Source organism: Nicotiana sylvestris, chromosome 10 (assembly GCF_000393655.2).
Source record: "Nicotiana sylvestris chromosome 10, ASM39365v2, whole genome shotgun sequence".
Lineage (NCBI taxonomy): Eukaryota > Viridiplantae > Streptophyta > Magnoliopsida > Solanales > Solanaceae > Nicotiana > Nicotiana sylvestris.
Window position 1 is genome coordinate 99,607,893 of NC_091066.1, and position 21,472 is coordinate 99,629,364.

Consider the following 21,472-nt stretch of genomic DNA (forward strand, 5'->3'; position numbering starts at 1 on the left):
ACTCCTTATCCTTTTTTTTTAGTAATGTTGCAAGTTTATTCTTCATATTATGGGTGTGTGACATCACGAAACGACGGCAAATGATACAATCTATCCAAACATTGTATTCATCAAACAATATAATACAATACAATACGATACAATATATTATGAAACTGACATATAATTACAACAATTCAAACAAGTTGTAAAGAAATCATATTGTAATTTGAGAATTTCGTCATTGAACTAGAAGATATTTTATTTATTATAGGAGTATCCTTTGACACCCACATTTCACATGGACTGGTTCTAGACGATAGTGAAAGTTTTCGCATTAGTAAGCAGCATCCCACTAGTGCGTTACACTAGAACCAGTCATAGTTTCACAATTGTTTTTCTTCAATATATAATATCCTTAGGTAAAACCATCAAAGATATTAAATAAAAAAACATAAACCTTGTACTGAAGCATATCATATTTATTTATATTTTTATTCATTGTTTATGCAATCATAAATCTATTAGTTTTCAAAAATTATAGTTTTAGGTGTAGTTGGTATAAGACGAATTTTCATGAAAAATATATCGGTAAAAATTATTTTACCTTAAGAAATTATATAGTCAGTATTTCATTCAGTATAAAGATAGATATGATTAACTAGAATTAGTATGTGAGGAATTGAGAATGGCGAAAGGGTGATGATAATAACTATGATTAAAGATTATCAATAATGTTTACATATTACTAGTAGTCAAAACAAGTGACGTAAAACAATAAAATTTAATTGCAGTCTCTCATTTGGTGGAGATATTTTCTCAAGAAAAAATATAAAATATTTTTATTAATTTACTGTCGAGGTTTGTGGTAGGATGATAGGATCCCTTCACCTTTAACTAGATGCATCCAGCTCAAGTTTTGAAAACAAAAAAACTAGTATAGAGCGCTTATCCTTTAATAAATTTTATACAACACGAGATCAAATTAGTCGGACTTCAAAACAATACCATAAAGCAGTTGGAAAAAAAAATTACACGAAAAAAGAGATTTTAATTGCAGTGTCTCATTTAGTAGAGATATTTTTCAAGAAAAATATTTTATTCAGATATTGAAAAACAATTTTACCAAGAAACACTTGGCGCGTGGTTCTGGTAATATGGTTAGTTCATTTTACCCAGCACCACAGGAATTAGCGTTTTCTTCTGTTGTCTCTCAACTAAATACAAAAGACAAAAAAAAAAAAAGGAAAAGAAATATCACCCACAAATATTTATTTTTTTAAATTCTCAAAATCCAAACTATCAACATCACCAACTTTACAAAGAGCCATTTTTATGGTTCTTTTTTTAAGGATTCAAGAGCTTTGGGTGTGATTCTTTAAAATTTGTTTGTTGTATAAATGTCCCTTTCTCTTAACTTCTAGCACTTTTTCTCCTCCTTGTTCCTATTTATTGGAAAATAATTTACAGATAGATCACTTATGGGGTTTGGTATTTAAGGAGAAAAAACAGCAAGGGGAAACTCTTTTTAGCCCAGGTAAATAATTTCCCTTTTCTTTTTATGAATTTGGCAATCTTTTTACGTGTAATATAGAAATGAAAAAGAAAGCAAAATTTCAAAATTGTGGGAGAAGTTAAGCAGTGAAAACAAATGTCTTTCTTTCTTCATACTCAAAGAATGCTAATGCTAATGCATGGTTTTGTTATTGTTGTTATCAGGACTTGATTTTCGCTCAAAAAGGTTGGGAATGAAATTTAAAGTTTTTGCCATTGATGAATCTAGAGATGTATGATTCTCACATTTGGCTTCAGATTGATAGAGTTTCCCTTTTGGTTTCTGAAGCTCTCTTGGTGTCTTAAAATTTGATTGTTGATTTGGGTGTTTGAGGGAAAGAAAATAAGGGATTTTTCATATAGATTAGCATATGCCAGGGTCCTTAATTTGTCCTAAAAACAAATTATTTCGTAGTTGAAAGAAACGATCCAAATGGAGTAGAACGGTTATTGAGGATACATATAGACGATCTGACTAATTTGGAATTGAGACGTAGTTCTTGTTGTTGCATTGGCTTAAGGGTGGTGAAAGGAGCGAAACGAATACTGAGGATTCATATAGCTGATTCCAACTAATTTGGAATTGAGACGTTGTTGTTGTTGTACAAACTAAAGGGTGGTGAAAGGGGAATTGTATACGATGGAAGCACCGGCACCTAAGCCGGTGGCGCCCCGGAAGAAGATGACAAAACAACTAACAGGGAAAAGGGATGACAGTTCCATGCATGCAGCAGCTAGAGCTGGAAATATTGTTGCAATAAGAGAGATTCTTGAAAAGACAGAGGAGGAAGAATTGGCAGAGTTGATAATAAAGCAAAATTCTGCTGGGGAAACTGCATTATATGTTGCAGCAGAATATGGTTATTATCAGTTGGTTAGGGAGATGATCTATTACTATGATCTTGTTGCTGCCGGAATAAAAGCGAGGAACGGCTATGATGCTTTGCACATTGCTGCCAAACAAGGAGATTTAGGTATGTTGATGTTAGTATGAGCTCTTATCGTTCCCTAAGTAGTTTGGGACTGAGACACAGTTGTTATTGTTATTGTCGTTGTCATTGTTGTTGATGTTAGTATGAATTACACCGGCTTGCTTTTCCATTTTCTGATGTCTAGTTCAAGTGATTTTAAGGAATTGTCTCTGTATTAAAATAAAATAATAAAAAACACTTATGCACCTGGTAGTATGTAGGCTATTCTATTATACTATGATGTTAAATATTAATGACAAAAATCAAGTGTTGTAGCAGTAGAACGGAATGTGTTCGCCTATTCACCCTAGGAAACGAATGCTTTTAAATTACTATTGATGTTCATTATAGCATAATTATTCATGTCAATTATGAAGTTGAATTTGTAATTTTGCAGATGTGGTGAAGGTATTAATGGAAGCACATCCAGAGCTCTCAATGACCGTCGATGTTTCAAATACTACAGCTTTGCATACAGCAGCAAACCAAGGGCATATAGAGGTGGTGAATTACCTATTGGAGGAAGAGAGCAGTTTAGCCACCATAGCTAAAAGTAATGGGAAAACGGCATTGCACTCTGCTGCAAGAAATGGACATGTGCAGGTTTTGAAGGCGCTATTGAGTAAGGAGCCAGGGATTGCAACTAGGATGGATAAAAAGGGACAGACTGCACTTCACATGGCTGTCAAAGGACAAAATCTTGAGGTTGTGGAGGAGCTGATTAGAGCTGATCCTTCTTTGATAAATATGGTTGACAACAAGGGCAATACTGCCTTGCATATTGCTGCTCGGAAAGGCAGGGATCAGGTATTTTCTTTTTTTCTTATACAACAACTACTATTATTACGTACGCCTCAATGCCAAGAAAGCTTGGGCCGGCTAAATAAATCTTTATCATCCATTTAAGCTCATCTTAGTCCAATACATGTCCGTTGTCTAATACGCGAGAATTTTGCTTTGAAACTTTAACTGCTCTCGTGATGTTTCAGTTGTAGACTACTCTTTGTTTATCAATCTAAGACATGGATCTATTTTCTTTTATTTAGTGTCTAGAAACTTTTGTTTCTTCGACTTTTTTGTTCATCTTCTGCTCTCTTGTTACTTAAGAGATCCCAATAACTCTTCCTCAGAATTTATGTAGTGGGAATTACAGATGTTGAAACATAACTAGAAAAAAAGTATAAACGAGATCGACATTGTGGATGCAAGGTTTATTGAAGTATCTGTTATGCAGAAGGTAAAATTATCACTATGCATAGAAAAGCACACTAGATTACAATCTTTATCCTTAAGCGGAAAATGGAATTGTGTAGCAATATTTTTGAAGCCAAAAAGTGATTTCCTAGCTGAAATGTCATTAAAAACTCTTATGGTTTTAACAACCAAAATTCCGAAGAATTTGCTGTTATATTTTAGCTTATGTAATAAATCGAAAGTCCTTTCAACCCTATTTCTGTCAGTAATATATCATTTGCATTGGGATAGATGTCAAAAGAGCCTTGGTTTCTTGGAAAATTATTGGAGGGATTGATTAGGCGCGAGTGGAATATATTGAGAGCTCATTTCGAACTTGTTTTGACATATGCAGATTGTGAAGTTGCTGCTTGTGCAGAATGAAACAGACACTACAGTCGTCAATAGGACCAACGAGACAGCCCTCGACACTGCGGAGAAACTGGGACAGGCTGAATTAGGAACCATCTTGCAGGAACATGGTGTTCAAAGTGCTAGATCCATCAAGCCACAGGCAACAAATCCAGCAAGAGAGTTGAAGCAAACTGTAAGTGACATAAAGCACGGGGTGCACTATCAATTGGAAACTACACGCCTAACAAGAAGACGTATACAAGACATCGCCAAGCGTGTGTACAAAATGCATGCAGAAGGCCTTAACAATGCAATCAATTCTACCACAGTTGTCGCGGTGCTCATTGCCACAGTAGCCTTTGGTGCAATCTTTCAAATCAATGGTCAATGGGTCGATGATCCGGATGATATCCCACCTGATCATTCCCTTGGAGAAGCAAATATCGGTCCAAATCCAGCATTTCTGGTTTTCTTCGTCTTTGACTCCATATCCTTATTCATCGCTCTTGCTGTTGTGGTTGTCCAAACAACAATCGTGGTAATAGAAAGCAGAGCGAAGAAGAAGATGATGTCAATTATAAACAAGCTAATGTGGGTGGCATGTTTATTTGTTTCAGTGGCTTACTTGTCTTTATCGTACGTTGTTGTTGGCGACGATAATTTATGGATGCCTATATTAGTGTCCATAATAGGAGCAAGCATAATGGCTACAACTATTGGAACGATGTGTTACTGGGTCGTTATGAATAGGATAAGGTCCTCGAACAAGAGGAGCATACGAAGGAACTCTTTGGCCAGCAGGTCGCGGTCCTGGTCAGCATCAGTCCTCTCAGATTCAGATGCTCTAAACAATGAATACAAGAAAATATATGCTATATAGACAGTTTTCTGGTGAATCCAGCCCCATATTGTAATTCATTTCTTTCTTTTTTCTTTTTTTGTGGGGTGATGGAAGCCCTTGGCTTTATCTTCATGTGCACACTCAAGTTAACGGTAGTTCTTTACCTCAAGAAATTTTTGGTTAATCGTTTTTGCTCTAAGTGACAGTGACTGAATCGCTCACAATTCAATCTCATTCTGGTATCAGGAGCCGTTGCACCTATTTGATTCGTACGCTTAGCAACGACAAAAATATGCTCAAGTGATTTACTGGTATATTTCATCTGTTTAAGTTTTGGTGAGCAAAGTTACTAAATACATATGGTAATGTGAGGTAATAAGTACCGTTGGAAGAATTAATATGTGCGCTCAAGCTGATCCGGACACTACCATTATCGATTAAAGAAAAATATGACTTGTATCACATTATCATGAAATTAGTCTTAGATACTGGTACTTTTCTCTTGTGTAATAGGCACCAGTAGTAGCATAATGCATCAAATTAGTCTCACATATTGTTTCTGTCCTACTTCAAACAAAATGATATTACAGTTCCAAAGCATAGAATTTGTCTAATAAACGCAGGTAAAGTTATGTCAAAATTAGGATAAGTGCACTAATTTAGGTAAGTACACTAATTGTAGGTAAGTTATGTCAAAATGCAGGTAAGTGCATTATATATATTAGCGAGACTAATTTAATCTTATTCAACCTTAGATGGGAATTAGGGCGAAGCTCGGGGAGGTCTCTGCCTTCTTAACACGCGGCACACAAACTTGAAAACTGATTTGAAAATATCTTTCTACCTTCCCAAAACTTTTCGCCAATTCAATACTTTATTTGTCGAGTCAATCTTTCTGGAGAAGACTTGAAAAGGATTTTCCGAGCATGGTTGAGATCAATGTGAAAATCAAAATGCAGAATCGATATTCTTTGGAAACAAAAGATCCCAGGTCATCTTCCTTATTGTTCATCAATCGTAAATCAAGACAAGTCGGGTACTATCGTAAGACGTGAAAATACCCAATCTCATTCCGACCTTGATATGTGGAATCGTCTTGCGTCATAGGTACTGAGATTGTTCCGGAGACATGGTCTAAGCCCGGTGAATATATATACGTTATGGCCCAGCTTGAACTTAGATTGGGCGATAGTTTATGCCCTCATATAACGACCCAACTGGTCGTTTTGAGCATCTGCACTTTGATCGGTATTTTGAAGGCTCGAGTATCTCCCCATGATGTATTTTGAGTTTTTGACTTGCGTAAATCGTCGGTGTTGGTTTTCAAGTTATCCGGGATCGATTTGAAAGAATGAACTTCAAGATTTAAGCTCTAAGTTGGAAGAGTTGACCAAGTTTGACTTTTTAGCATTTCATCTCGGAATGGAGTTTCGTCGGTTTCGTTAGTTCCTTTGGGTATTTTGGACTTAGGAGCGCGTTCTAATTGTAATTTGGAGGTCCGTAGTCGAATTATTTTTGAAATGGCGAAAGTTGGATTTTTGGGAAGTTTGACCGGAAGTGGACTTTTTTATATTAGTGTCGGATTCCGATTCCGAAAGTTGGAGTAGGTCCGTAACGTCAAACGTGACTTGTATGCAAAATTTGAGGTCAATTGGATGTGATTTGATGGGTTTCGGCATCGATTGTAGAAGTTGAAGTTTCAAAGTTCATTGCTTTTGACTTGAGGTGCGATTCATTGTTTCGAGGTTGTTAGGCATGATTTGAAGCCTTGAGTAGGCTCGTTTCGTCATATAGAACTTTTCTGCAAAATTTGGCGTCATTTGAAGTTGATTTAATATGGTTCGGACGCTCGGTTACTATTCTAGAAGTTCTTGAAGTTTACTTTGATCTTAATGCGTTTTAACATCGGATTCATGCTTATAGAGGTTATTTTGATGATTTGATCGCGCGAGCGAGTTTGTATTGTGTTTCTGGACCTCGGTGCATGGTTGGTTTGGAATCTTGGGGGGCTCTGGTGAGTTTTGGATTGGATTCGGAATAATTTTTCATGATTTTTGAGTGCTGGTACTGGTGTCATCGCACTTGCGATGTTTTTGTCGCAAATGCGATAGTCACAATTGCGAAGCAGCCATCGCATTTGCTAAATTTGGGCTGCTGGGCAAGATTCGCATTTGTGAAGTGGGGTTGTTCGCTTTTGCGGGGACTCTGCCGCTTTTGCGAGATGATGGTCTTCGCATTTGCGAAGTATTGGGTCGCAAATGCGACCTTGACAGGCAATTCTCTGGTTCGCTTTTGCGATAGATTGTTCACATTTGTGAACCCCATATCGCAAATGCGACATTTGCAGCCTGCATATAGCTGGGAATTCTGAGACTTAGCTTCATTTTGTGATATTTTGAACCCTAGCTTCGATGGGAGGCGATTTTGTGAAGGGATTTTCATACCAAATCATTGAGTGAATACCTCTAATCAATTCTCAACTATATTTCATGATTATATATAAGATTTAACATCAAATTCATGAGAAATTTTGGGAAAATATTGAGGATTTTGTCAAAGTTTTGAAAAATAAAATTTGAGAGTCGAATAGGACTTGGATTTGGAAACAAAACACGTATTAGGACTCCCAAGGCTATGGGTAGTCAAGACCTACCCTTGGACACGGGTTTTGACCGGGCTAGCCCAGGGGTTGACTTTTTAAAAATTGTATAAAAATCACATATTTATTAATTGAGATTATTTTCTCTTGCAATGTGTGATGTATTTAAGTCGTCTTTGGTTAGATTAAGCCGAGTGGAGGTGAATTTGTAAAGGAAAAAAGCTAAATTGAGTATTGAGTTAACCGAATTGAGGTAAGCATCTTGTCTAACTTTGTTGAGGGAATTTTTCTTACTATTTGATATTGTTTGCTACATGCGTGGGTGATACATATATGAGGTGACGACCATATATGCATGTGCCAGGATTAATCATGCGGGGTAGATTATGTTATAATTGTGTCTTGTAGAACCACGTGACTTTCTTGCTACATGTCTTACCTGACTCCTAAATCACTAAAATATGGAATTGAATGTTAGGAACTAAAGTGTAGTTATTTATAACTTGATTAAAATTGGACGGAAATTCTGAGAATGATGTTTCTAATTCGGTCATCACTGTGCTTAATCATTAATACATTGCTAAGGTCGATATTCTTGAGATACTACATTAAATACTTGTTTTGTAGATCATTCGTGAGATTTGTTGAAATACTTGAATAATAAGGTTTTTGAGAGTTTATTAAACTATTGTTGGCTTGGAAGTTGTGATTGGGATTTATTTGAAATATTCATTTAAACACTCTCCTTGATGTTATTTATGCTTCCTGCCTTGTTTGTCATTGATATATATATGCTTTGTAAGAAAGAGTGTAAAGCACGAAGGGTGATGACGTGCCATTGTATATACATTATCATGTGACGGAGAGTGTAAAGCACGAAGGGTGATGCTGTGCCATATTACTGAGAGAAAAATCACGAAGGGTGATGTGGTGCCATGTTATATGAGTGTAAAGCACAAAGGGTGATGTTGTGCCATATCATTAAGAGTAAAAGCAAGAAGGGTGATGTCTTACCAAGTTATGAGAGTGTAAAGCACGGAGGGTGATCCCGTGCCACTTTATTTATATTGTTATGCTTCTATATTATCTTGAGATTATGGAACGATGGGTGTTTCCGTGCAGGCGAGGATGTGGGACATACATTATGTTGTGATATGTGTTTGCCGTATTTTTGTTCATGTCTTTACCTTGAGCTATTATTGTCATAATTATAGATCTGATGTGACTTGTTGCTATTGTTCTGTCATTGATCTCTATCTCAATTGTTGTTGTGTTGCTCATACCTTCTACTTGCTTAACTTGCACATACCATGGCTATTTCCTATAGTTATAATTACACTCATGTTGTATCTATTTTGTTGCACTTTAGTACAAGCTTTCTACTATGCTAGTCGTTCATGCCTCTACTTGTTAACTTGTAAAGATCATGTGTTTTTTTCTTATTTGTTATGCTTGTACCTAGACCTCCACCATACTAGTTAGTTGAAGTTGATATTCCGTGTCTCCTAATTGTTGTCAGTACTCGTATGCCTTCTGCCTTGTCTATTTCTGTTGCCCACACGTATATCCTCGTTCATTATTGCTACTTGTATATTTCCTACTTTGTAATTCTTGTTAACGGTATTTCTGTCATTCGGTTGGTACTCTTATACGTCTATTGGGTGAGGATGAGATAAAAGCACGAAGGGTGTTGCCACGTAATTGACTTGATATCTAAGTACATTCCTCGTGCTATGAAAGTTATAAAGTGAGTGTCGTGGTTTATTGGTTTTTGTTCTAAGGGAAAGATTGGTCGAGGTATTGGAAGTAGCTAAATTGTGATCTCTGTTATCACTCAGTTATTGTTTTGTATATTCGTTTCATGTATTCCTTTCTGTTATATCGGAGTATAGTTCTATTGTTGGTTTTTAGTGCAGGTTTTATCAATGAGTATCTTTTAACTAAAAAGCCTTATCACTACTTCGACGAGGTTAGACAAGATACTTACTGGGTACATGGGATCGGTTGTACTCATAGTACAGTTTTGCGCCTTGCGTGCAGATTTTTAGAGCGAAGCTGCTGGTGATATCGGGAGCTGACTCTGAAGATGTTCTTGCATTTCGGATATAGCTGTCACTTGTCCTTGGTAGTTTTAAACTTTGCTAATCTGTTTATGTAACTTTCAAACAGATCGTGTAATTATTTGTATCAGCTTTGTAAATTTCAAGTCTTAGAAGCTCATGATTCGTACTACCAGTTCTTGGGTTAATTTTTAAATATTCAGATAATTCTTCCCTATTTTCCTATAACCTCATTTGAATTGTATTTTCTATTAGTTGGCTTACCTAGCGGATCGAGTAAGGTGCCATCACAATTAGTGGTTTTTTGGTCTTAACAAGTTGGTATCGGAGCTCTAGATTCATAGATTCTACGAGTCGTGAGCAAGTATCTAGTAGAGTCTTGCGGATCGGTATGATGATGTCCATACCTATCTTTGAGAGGCTACAGGGCATTTAGGATAAACTTCTCATCTTTCTTTCCTTATCGTGCTACATTGATTCAGCTTGAAGCGTAACTCTTTGAATTCCTTCCACGACATGTGAGCACTCGATATCGGCTGTGCATCGACGACTTGTGATTCCATGGATGAGGTGCGAGATGTGATTTTTGTGTACTGATGATGGGTTAGTCTGGAGGACTTGAGACCGGGTTTTAACTGCAGCTTGAGAATGGGAATTTCGGTTGTGTGTGCATATGCTTTTGGACTTATACGTCCGGTAGTGTCCCTATGAGTGGAATTTGTGGCCGGCGAGTGTTTGGATGACTAAATGATGAGTAAGATGTGAATGTGGGCTATGTTCAGATGATTGGAATTTTTGGCCGGCTAGGCCGCATTTGCAAAATTTGGGCTGCTGGGGAAGATTCGTATTTGCGAAGAAACCCTTCGTATTTGCGAAGTGGGGTTGTTCGCTTTTGCGAGGACCCTGCCAAGATGGTATTCGCATTTGCAAATTATTGGGTCGCAAATGCGACCTTGACAGGCAGTGCTCTGGTTCGCTTTTGCGACAGATTGTTCGCATTTGCGAACCCCATGTGGCAAATGAGACATTTGCAGCCTGCATATAGCTGAGAATTCCGAGACTTAGCTTTGTTTTGTTATATTTTGAACCCTAGCTTCGATGGGAGGCAATTTTGTGAAGGGATTTTCATACCAAATCATTGGGTAAGTACCTCTAATCAATTCTCAACTATATTTCATGATTATACATAAGATTTAACATCAAATTCATGAGAAATTTAGGGAAAATTATGGGGATTTTGTCAAAGTTTTAAAAAATAAAAATTTGGGATTTGATTATTGAATAGGACTCGGATTTGGAAACAAAGCACGTATTTGGACTCTTGAGGCTATGGGTAGTCAAGATCTACCCTTGGACCCAGGTTTTGACCGGGTGGGCCCGAGGGTTGACTTTTGAGAAATTGTATAAAAATCACAGATTTATTAATTGAAATTATTTTCTCTTGGATTGTGTGATGTATTTAAGTCGTCCTTGGCTAGATTGCGCCGAGCGGAGGTAATTTGTAAAGAAAAAAGCTAAATTGAGTATTGAATTAGCCGAATTGAGGTAAGTGTCTTGCCTAACTTTATTGAGTGAATTTTTCCTACTATTTGACATTGTTTGCTACATGCGGGAGTTATACATATATGAGGTGACGATCATATATGCATGTGCCAAGGTTAATCATTCTCGGGGGTGATTATGTTATAATTGTGTCTTGTAGAACAACGTGACCTTCTTGCTTCATGTCTTACCTGACTCCTAAATCACTAAAATATGGAATTGAATGTTGGGATCTAAAATGTTCCTGTTTATAACTTGAAAAATTTGACGAAAATTCTGAGAAACATTAATATTTCTAATTTAGTCATCACTATGCTTAATCATTCATACATTGCTACGGCCGATATTCTTGAGATGCTAGATTAAATACTCCTGTTGTAGATCATTCGTGAGATTTGTTGAAATACTTGAATAATAAGGTTCTTGAGGGTTTATTGAACTCTTGTTGGCTTGGAAGTTGTGATTGGGATTCATTGGGAATATTTGTTTAAACACTCTCCTTGACGTTATTTATGCTTCATGTCTTATTTGTCATTGATATACATATGCTTGGTAAGGAAGAGTGTAAAGCACGAAGGGTGACGTCGTGCCATTATATATACATTATCATGCGAGGGAGAGTGTAAAGCACGAAGGATGATTCTATGCCATATTATTGAGAGTAAAAGCACAAAGGGTGATGTTGTGCCATGTTATTTGGGTGTAAAGCACGAAGGGTGATGTCGTGCCATATCATTGAGAGTAAAAGCATGAAGGGTGATGTCATGCCATGTTATAAGAGTGTAAAGCACGAAGGGTGATGTCGTGCAATTTCATTTATATTGTTATGCTTTTGTATTATCTTGAGATCATGGCACGATAGGTGCTTCCGTGCAGGCGAGAGTGTGGAACATACATTATGTTATGATATCTGTTTCACGTGTATATGTTCATGTCTTTACCTTGAGTTGTTATTGTCATAATTATAGATCTGATGTGACTTGTTGCCATTATTCTGTCATTGATCTCTATCTCAATTGTTGTTGTGTTTCTCATACCTTCTACTTGCTTAACTTGCACATACCATGGCTATTTCCTATTGTTATAATTACGCTCATGTTATATCTATTCTGTTGCACTTTAGTACAAGCCTTCTACTATGCTAGTCGTTCATGCGTCTACTTGTTAACTTGTAAAGATCATGTGTTTTTTTTCTTATTTGTTATGCTTATACCTAGACCTCCACCGTACTAGTTAGTTGAAGTTGATATTCCATGTCTCCAAATTGTTGTCAGTACTTATATGCCTTCTGCCTAGTCTATTTCGGTTGCCCACATGTATATCCTCGTTCATTATTGCTACTTGCGTATTTCCTACTTTGTAATTCATGTTATCGGTATTTCTATCATCTGGTTGGTACTTTTATACGTATATTGGGTGAGGATGAGATAAAAGCACGAAGGGTGTTGCCTTGTAATTGACTTGATATCTAAGTACATTCCTCGTGCTATGATAGTTATGGAGTGACTGGCGTGGTTTATTGATTTTTGTTCTAAGGGAAAGAATGGTCAAGGTATTGGAAGTAGCTAAATTGTGATCTCTGTTAGCACTCAGCTATTTTTTGTATATTCGTTTCATATATTCCTTTCTGTTATATCATAGTTTAGTTCTATTGCTGGTTTTCAGTGCAGGTTTTTTCGGTGAGTATCTTTTAACTAAAAAGCCTCGTCACTACTTAGACGAGGTGAGACAAGATACTTACTGGGTACATGGGGTCGGTTGTACTCATACTACACTTCTGCACCTTGTATGCAAATATTTGGAGCGAAGCTGCTGGTGATGTCGGGGGCTGACTCTGAAGATGTTCGTGCATTCTGGATATAGCTGCCACTTGTCCTTTGTAGTTTTAGATTCTGCTAATTTGTTTATGTAACTTTCAAACATATCGGGTAATTATTTGTATTGGCTTTGTAAATTTCATGTCTTAGAAGCTCATGATTCGTACTACCAGTTCTTGGGTTTAATTTGTAAATATTCAGATAATTCTTCCCTATTTTCCTATAATCTCATTTGGATTGTATTTTCTGTTAGTTGGCTTACCTAGAGGATCGAGTTAGGTGCCATCACGACTAGTGATTTTGGGTTGTGACAGGGTCCTTGGTTCGAAGCCAATCAAGAACAAAGAACAAAAGTAAAGTAAGGACTTTGCAATAGCTAAAAAGCAGAGAAATAAGTTTGTATTGCCTTGGTATGCATGTTACAATCTCCCCTATTAAATAAAAAGTTTCTCTTTTATATAGTAGGAGATTTCATCCATAGTACAATTTTAAAAAAGGTAAAAATCCTCCTTTCTCGTTAATTACTGATCTGTTACCAACATCATATGAGATTTGCGTCGTGATATCCGATTGGGTGTGGATATCACGGTCTATATTAGTCGTGTGCAGCTGTTTGCAATGTTTTCTAAGCTCTCGGAGCTCGTTTAGGATTTTGGGGGTGTTGTCTCATCAGATCCGATGGTGAGCACATCGTTTGGGCCTCGATATAAAGAGTTCTCATGTTCGATTTCGATCTCATATATTCATACTCTTACCTCGTTTGATCCACCAGAAAATCGGTGTGCGTTAACCCCGGTTTCACCCATATTCAGAGAGTTCCCTCATTTCCCAGAGAGCAGGTTTGCCGAAATGATGGGAAACGACAGATGAACCCAGGTTCCTTCCTTCGTACATTTCAACCGAGGTGATGTACAAGCCGAAACGTCCCGTCAGTCGCATCGTTCTGACTTCAGACACATGTCGATCATAGGTTGGTTTTCTTCGAATGCGAAACGTCGCATTATGATTGCATTTTTCTCTATAATAATTTTGAACCTCTTCACTTTTTTCACTTTCTGATCCTAGATCTTACCGTCAAACTTTATAAAGGTTTTCGACTTTCTCAAATCTTCATACCTCGCTTCTTGAACCTTCAAATCTTCATCTCTAACCTTCAAACCTTCACGTTTTTTCTTGGATTTTCAACCCAGTACTTCATATCTTTATTTATAACCTTTATATGCTTTCTTCAAATCTTTATATATTTTCCCAGATTCATGATGGCCAAAACTTCCAAGTCTGTACCACAGCAAACAACCCCTTCATCTTCCTAGCTCGCCGCAAATGTCGAGGTGGATGCCCCGAGGTGCTCCCAAAGCCTCCTATGAAAAGCTTCATACCCGTGGGCTGTCTATCGGGGATGTTTCAAGGTCAAGAAGGCCTCTGTCAAACAAGACCGAGGCGAAAGAGTATAGAGATATATATATATGCTCAGTTATTAAGATACCCTTCCCAGAGTCCGACAAGGCTGTAAATGGGAAGGCAAGAACGTGGTTGTCCTCGGGCCTGAGGATGATATCACTACCCACGTGGAGGGATATTTAGGTGTTTACACTTACCCCATCACGGTGGGCCTGGTAGACCTAGTAATCCTGGACTTTTGAAAGAGGTACGAGGTGTGCCTCAGGCAAATCCACCTGTCCCTCTAGAGGATCGTGATCCTGCTACACTATTTTGTAAAAAACACTGAATCTCCTCGGTTCACCCTCAACCACCTACTCTGTCTATACAGTCCCCGAATTCCCTAATAAGTGGAACGCATATCGTAAGTATAGTCTTTCCTTAAGTGTCAATTTCTCTTCATTTCTTCTCTCATCACCAGTATTTATGGTCGTGCAGCTGTTGCCTAGGTTCCTAATGCGGTCCCCCGACTCAAGGTGTGGATCGAAGGAACCTGCAAGCAGATGTCATACTATTAGAACATGTGTCACAAACTTTCAAAAGGAAAATAGGAGGCCCGTTCTCATGGTAAGGCTCTCCCCTGAATAGTTATTACTATGCCCCAAGCTTACACAATGTTGACCTTCTACTTTCCTACGTAGGTTTACCTAAGACCACAAACTTAGCCTGCTAGGCAGGGACGAGGATACGTCCTTACCCATCAAACCCTCTATTTTGGAACAGCCCGAGGTTGCCAATAAGGAGAAGAAGAGGAAATAAAAGTCCTCGGTTTCCTCGGATCCCGAGGTGAAGATAAAAAAGAGGGCGGCCAACTGGGCTCGTAAGCCCAAGAAGAATACTAAGTCCAGGGTACCGGACTCTGACTTGCTTTACTGGCTTAGGGATAAGCCCAAAGAAAATGACATCTTTGTTTCCCAGGGATCGACCCCTGTCAGGGAGCAAGTGACGATCGAGTAAAGGGGCTACAAGGCCGATCCCTTTCCGATTCGAGAGGCCTAAGTGGAGACAGGGGTGTGACCTCCCGAGAATTTGTTCCTATTTTAAAGGAGGCGACTGGTGTGATAGACGTCATCGAAATGCCCTCCTATACAGAGTCCATGCTTGAAGAGGCCTAAGCGGGCTAGAAAAAATCAAGTGAAGGAGTTCAGGGTGCAGATGATCCTCTCCACTCCTTCTTCAATAGAATGGACATGTCCACATTGGAAGATTTCTCCAGGCTAGGTCACCTGGAGATACGAAGAAGGACGTTCCTTTGGGAGCTGACGGATCGAGTATGATCCCAAGATTGGTGAAGCAATTCCCTGCGTCGAGTGTGGACCTCGAGCGCAAGAGGATGATTGTTCTCATAGTCCCAGAGGATGCTCGGATCCTGTATACTCCAATAGGTGTTTCCAGCTACCTCCGATGCCTAGTGATCGAGGAGGACCATGCAAAGATAAACGAGATGGGCACGTCAAGTCTCTTTAGTGAAGAGCAGCAGGCGCTGAACCGGGTAAGGTTCTAACACTTTCATACTCCCTTCATGAACCCTGCTTAAGTTTTCCCTTAAGCACTTAAGTTTTCATACTCCCTTCATGAACACTTTCATGAACACTTGATGTCTTTTACTAGTTCCATTATTTTACAGGCTTTAGTGCTTCATCATGAAAGCTTCCGCCAGTACCGCTTGGAAATCAGCCAGCTCGAGTTCGAGCTCAAACAACAGGTCTGGAAGAAAGGACGCGTACATGCTTCTTTGTGAGCAACAGGATGAGTCCCTTAAATACCTTCGAGCCGAGCTGGACAAAGCATAGAGGGAGGCCTCGATCCTAAAGTGGGAACATGCCGACCTGGTTTAAAAGGTAAAGGTTTTTGAAACTAAAAACGAGGAGCTAGTCGTGGTGACTAACAATACAACCTCATGGGTCCAATAGAAGATCGACCTAATCGATCAGCTCCAAGCTGAGATAAACGAGGTCAAGGCCATGGCCGAAGTGTGGAAGTGCAGGATGGACTTGCTAGCTTCGGAGAAAGAAACTCCTAAGGCGGAGCTGACATCGGTTGAGAACCAACTCCGGGTGGTGAAGGACAAAGCTGATAAGTGGTCTTCGCTGAATGATGATCTCCGAGCACAGCTGAGCTCGGCTGTCGCAGAATGAGATGTCCTTGGAAGATAATATGAGGCACTAAAGACTAAATTGGACACAACCGCCACTGATGTCGAGGAAATGGCAGCCTAGTACAAGGCTGATGTGGAGGCAGTCGAAACCCGCCTAAATATAAAGACTAAATATGTGAAGCGGTTGTCCCAAAGAGAGATCCATGCCTGAGGTTTTGATCCGTTGGCGGAGATCGAGGAAGCCAAAAAGCTATAGGCCAAGGCAAAGGAGCTCTACGAGCCTGAGGGTGCCGAAGGCTCAGAAGATTCCGAGGGCTCCGACGGTTCTGGTGAAGAGTCGGGTCTCGATGAAGACCAGGCGTAGGTGCCTTAGTACCTTTTCAGTTTTTGTTTTCCCTTATGTATATATATATATATATATATATATATATATATATATATATATATATACTTTTTTTGTTTATTTCGAGGCTGTTTTTATTGGGCCTTTGTAAATATATATCGGAATATATATGAAAAATTTTCATTTTGTCAATATCGTGTCTTTACTTTTCTAGCATCTTTTTATAATTTCTATTCAAGTACTATTTTTATGCCTTAGCATAGAATCAAATGAAGTTATGGGGCATTCATTTTTCGGAGGTCCGAACGGAGCCCGACTTTGATACGCCTTTGTTTGCTCGAGGCTTTGAAACCTCGGTGTGACCGGAAGTTTTCAAGATGTTTAAGTGATTTTAGACGATTTTTGTCGAGGGTAACATGTTAGAAGGTTTCAAGATTTTATAAAGGCCTTACTTTCTGATTACGAGCTTCGGACATCTCTGAGCCATTTTTAGGGTGGCTATAGCCTTTTGTATTTGGGTACTGCCTAATAGGTTTGGTGCCTCCGGGATTCTGTAGCCCTTAGGCTCGATAGTCCCCAAGTAGGAGTAGCTCATGGGCTTGATAGTCCCTAAGTAGGGGTAGCCCATGGGCTCTTAGGATCCGGAATTGAAGAAGCAAGAAAATGTGTAATAGCAAGGTGGAACTATCTTTCAATTCTCAGCATGTAAAGTGCATGATCAAACGCGCATAAAAACCTGTATCATGGCTAGGGTGGACTATGTGAGCACAGTTCAAACAACCGTTTGGCCCTTACAATGAATCATAACATCCAAGCCTTAGCTTCTAGTACTCAAGGTTTTTCTTTTTTCCTTGCTAAAAACCTTAATCCAAGGGTGATGGCCCCCAGTATTCGCGGTCGAGCTTGAGAGGGCTCGGATATTGTTGATATGAAGTGAATGATCATTGACTCCGATTTGAGACCGGTCTTCGAATCTAAGTTAGCACGTTTTAATGTTGCCTCGTTAAAAACCTTGCCGAAAACCCCATTTTGGGACCAAACCGATTCAAGGGAAAAAGAGTACAACACAAGCTTTCAGACCTAATAGCCACATCCATCCTTGGTCATTTGCCTGCAAATGTTAGTCCGATTCATAACATGATTAAAGAGTAATTGAGTTTGTACCATAGTAGTAGTACCGCTTTAAGTGTGTCATGTTCCATTTGTTCAGTAGTTGCACATTATTTCCTTCTTCGAGTTTGTACGATCCTTTGTAGGAAATTCCGACGACACAATATGGTCCTTTCAGATTTGTCCCCAGTTTCTCCTTGTTCAGGTTCTAGGTGTGTAATGTTACTTTCCACTACACTAAGTCCCTGATCTTAAAGTATTAGAGGTTGGCTCTTCGGTTGTAGTATCTTTCTATTCGTTATTTCTGGGTGGCCAACCGGACTAGGGCGGCCTCCCGCCATTCATCCAGTAGTTCCAAGCTCTTAATCATGGCCTCGCCGTTTGACTTTTCTGTTGCATATTGGAACTTGAGGCTCGCTTCTCCCACTTCGACCAATATTAAGGCTTCGACCCTGTAGACTAACGAAAATGGGGTGGTCCCGGTACTAGACTTCGAGGTCGTATGGTATGCCCACAGGACTTCAGGCAGGATTTCCTTCCATTTCCCTTTGGCATTGGTCAACCTCTTTTCCAGGTTTTGAAGTATGTTATTGTTTGTTGATTCTGCCTCTCCGTTCTCACTAGGGTGGTAAGGTGTTGATAGTATCTTCTTAATATTGTGATCTTCGAAGAATTTATTTACCTTGGTGCCGATGAATTATTTCCCATTATTGCAAACGACCTCGGTCGGTTAGGCGTTTTCAAAACCGAACTGAAACCGAAAACCGAACCGAAACCAAAGCTTAATGGCTTATTGGTATCGGGTTAACGGTTTAACGGACGGGGAACAGATTGAAATTTTTTTATTAACGGCTTATCAGTTTGGGGGCGGATTATTTAATTTTCTTAACGGATAATCCGTTAACCCGTTAAGAATATATATATATATATATATATATATATATATATATATATATATATAATTTATTTTTATCCATATATATATATATTAAATAATCAAAAACATTTCTTCCTCCAATACTCTATCAAAGTGAATTAGAATAAAAGAAAGCCAAATAAAAGGAGTCATCTAACTGTGACAAAAGATAGAATTTACTGTCTGAAACAAGATAACAACACCAGTTACACCACTGTTTCATCAACTTTGCTTGGGTTTTAAGGCATCCTAGAATTCTAAGCATGACAAACATTTGTTTTAACAACGACAATTGGAAATCTTTCACATGGACTAAGGCCAACGTGCATAAACATAAATAAGATTCTGGATAGATGATTTACCCATCACAGTTTCTCTTATGCTTCGTCCCTCTTAGTACGTCGACCACCTATTTAAACATACAGAGACTAAATTTTATTTTATTTTGATTGAATTAGGTCAATAAACTGCCCGATAAGAGCTAAACCGATACCAATCCGCTCGATATCTTATCGGGTGGCTAGCGGATTAATACATTTAAAAGCCGATAACCGGTAAGCCAAACCGTTAAGAGTAAATAACCACCCAATCTGCCCGATAAGCAGCCCTAGGGTCGGTATCCCGAATCGACATATTATATGGTCCCAGATGAAGTCAGTGACTTTTTTCTCCTGGACTCTTTCGAACGCTTGAGCTTCTACCCATTTATAGTCATGACTAATATGAATTATGCCTTAATGGGAATCCATGGTAGAGGACCGACGATATCCATTCCCCACTTTATAAATGGCCACGAGGACAAGATCAAATGGAGTAGTTCTCCCTGTTGATGGTTCATCGAGGCATGTCTTTGGCAGTCGTCGCATTTTTGTAGGAAGTCCTTCGCATCTTTCTCCATTTTGGTCCAGTAGTAGCCAGCCCTGATTAATTTATGGACCAAAGATTCTATCCCCGAATGGTTCCCCAAGCATCTAGCTAGCGGTTGTCGAACATTCTCCTGAACAATGCCCCTTCGACCAAGATAAATCTGGCAGCCTTGGTACACAGAGCTCTTGATTGTTTGGGATCCGAGGGAAATTTTCCGGTTTTCAAGTAGTCTATGTACTTGTTCCTCCAATCCCAAGTTAAACTCATTGAGTTTACTTCGGCATGGACTTCTTCTATCACCGATTTCATGAGTTGTACTACTGTTCCCAAACTAATTTCATCAACATCGATGGACCACCCCAAGTTATCCAGAGCATCGGCCTCACCGTTCTGATCTCGGGGCAAGTGTTGCAGGGTCCATTCCCTAAATTGATGCAGCGTTACTTGTAATTTGTCTAAGTACCTTTGCATCCGTTCCTCTTTCTCTTCGAACATCCCATTGACTTGATTTACTATGAGGAGGGAGTTGCACTTAGCTTCGATCAGCTCGGCCCCAAGGCTTTTAGCCAATTCAAGACCTGCAATTAGGGCCTCATACTCGGCCTCATTCTTAGTTAATTTCATAGTTCTAATAGACTGCCTAACTACACTCCACGTAGGTGGTTTCAATACAATGCCGAGCCTGGACCCCTTTACGTTCGAGGCACCTCCCGTAAAAAGGGTCTAAATTCCCGAGGTAGTCCCCGAGATTAGCAATAATTCCCTTTTGACTTTGGGTATTAAGGCTGGTGTAAAGTCGATCACAAAGTCTGCCAAAATTTGAGATTTTATGGCGGTTCAAGGTCGATACTCAATATTATACCCGCTGATTTCGATGGCCCATTTGGCCAACCGGCTTGAGAGCTCAAGTTTGTGCAAGATGTTCCTCAGTGGGTAAGAGGTTACGACACATACGGGGTGCATTGAAAGTATGATTTTAACTTTCTGGAGGCGCTTAGCAAAGCGAGCGCCAATTTTTCTAGGTAAGGATACCTTGTTTCGGCCTCGCCTAGAGTTCTACTAACATAGTAAATAGGAAATTGTGTACCTTCCTCTTCCCGAACTAAGACTCCACTTACCGCCACCTCGGAAACAGCTAAGTAAAGGTACAATTGTTCGTCCGCCTTCGGAGTATGGAGTAGGTACAGTTGTTGGTATTCTGGGGTCTAGGAAAAGTTATTCTTATTCTTCAACAATGAGAAGAACCGATGGCTTTTGTCCGAGGACCTCGATAGAAACTCGCCTAGGGTGGCTATACGCCCAGTCAGCCTCTGAAAGGCCTTGACGTTGTTTACCACTGTGATGTTTTCTATGGATTTGATTTTGTCGGGATTGATCTCGATCCCTCAATTGAACACCATGAACTTGAGGAATTTTCCCGATCTGACCCCGAATGCATAGTTCTTCGGGTTCAACTTCATATTGTATTTCTTCAATATTCGAAGCTTTCCTTTAAATGTTTCAAATGGTTCTCTGCTCGCAGGGACTTGACTTACATGCAGTCAATATAAACTTCCATTGATTTTTCTAACTATTCTTAGAAAATCCAGTTTACTAGGCATTGATAAGTGGCACTGATGTTCTTTAATCCGAATGGCATTATGTTATAACAATAAGTGCCGAATTTAGTGATAAAAGAAGTCTTTTCCTGATCGCCCTGGTCCATCCGAATTTGTTGTACCTGGAATAGGCATCGAGAAAGTTGAGTA

At 39.1% G+C, this 21,472-nt stretch overlaps 2 protein-coding genes across 2 annotated transcripts; one reads left to right on the forward strand and one right to left on the reverse strand.

The window, feature by feature from the left end:
• Positions 1-1,271: 1,271 nt before the first annotated feature.
• LOC104230637 (ankyrin repeat-containing protein At5g02620-like) lies at positions 1,272-5,174 on the forward strand. Its single transcript, XM_009783497.2, has 4 exons — positions 1,272-1,516; positions 1,699-2,507; positions 2,902-3,311; positions 4,093-5,174. Exons 2-4 carry the CDS (start codon positions 2,174-2,176, stop codon positions 4,969-4,971), a joined length of 1,623 nt encoding a protein of 540 aa, XP_009781799.1. The 5' UTR covers positions 1,272-1,516; positions 1,699-2,173; the 3' UTR covers positions 4,972-5,174.
• A 14,658-nt stretch (positions 5,175-19,832) lies between these two features.
• LOC138879734 (uncharacterized) lies at positions 19,833-20,348 on the reverse strand. Its single transcript, XM_070159370.1, has one exon. It carries the CDS (start codon positions 20,346-20,348, stop codon positions 19,833-19,835), a length of 516 nt encoding a protein of 171 aa, XP_070015471.1.
• Between the last annotated feature and the right edge of the window lie 1,124 nt (positions 20,349-21,472).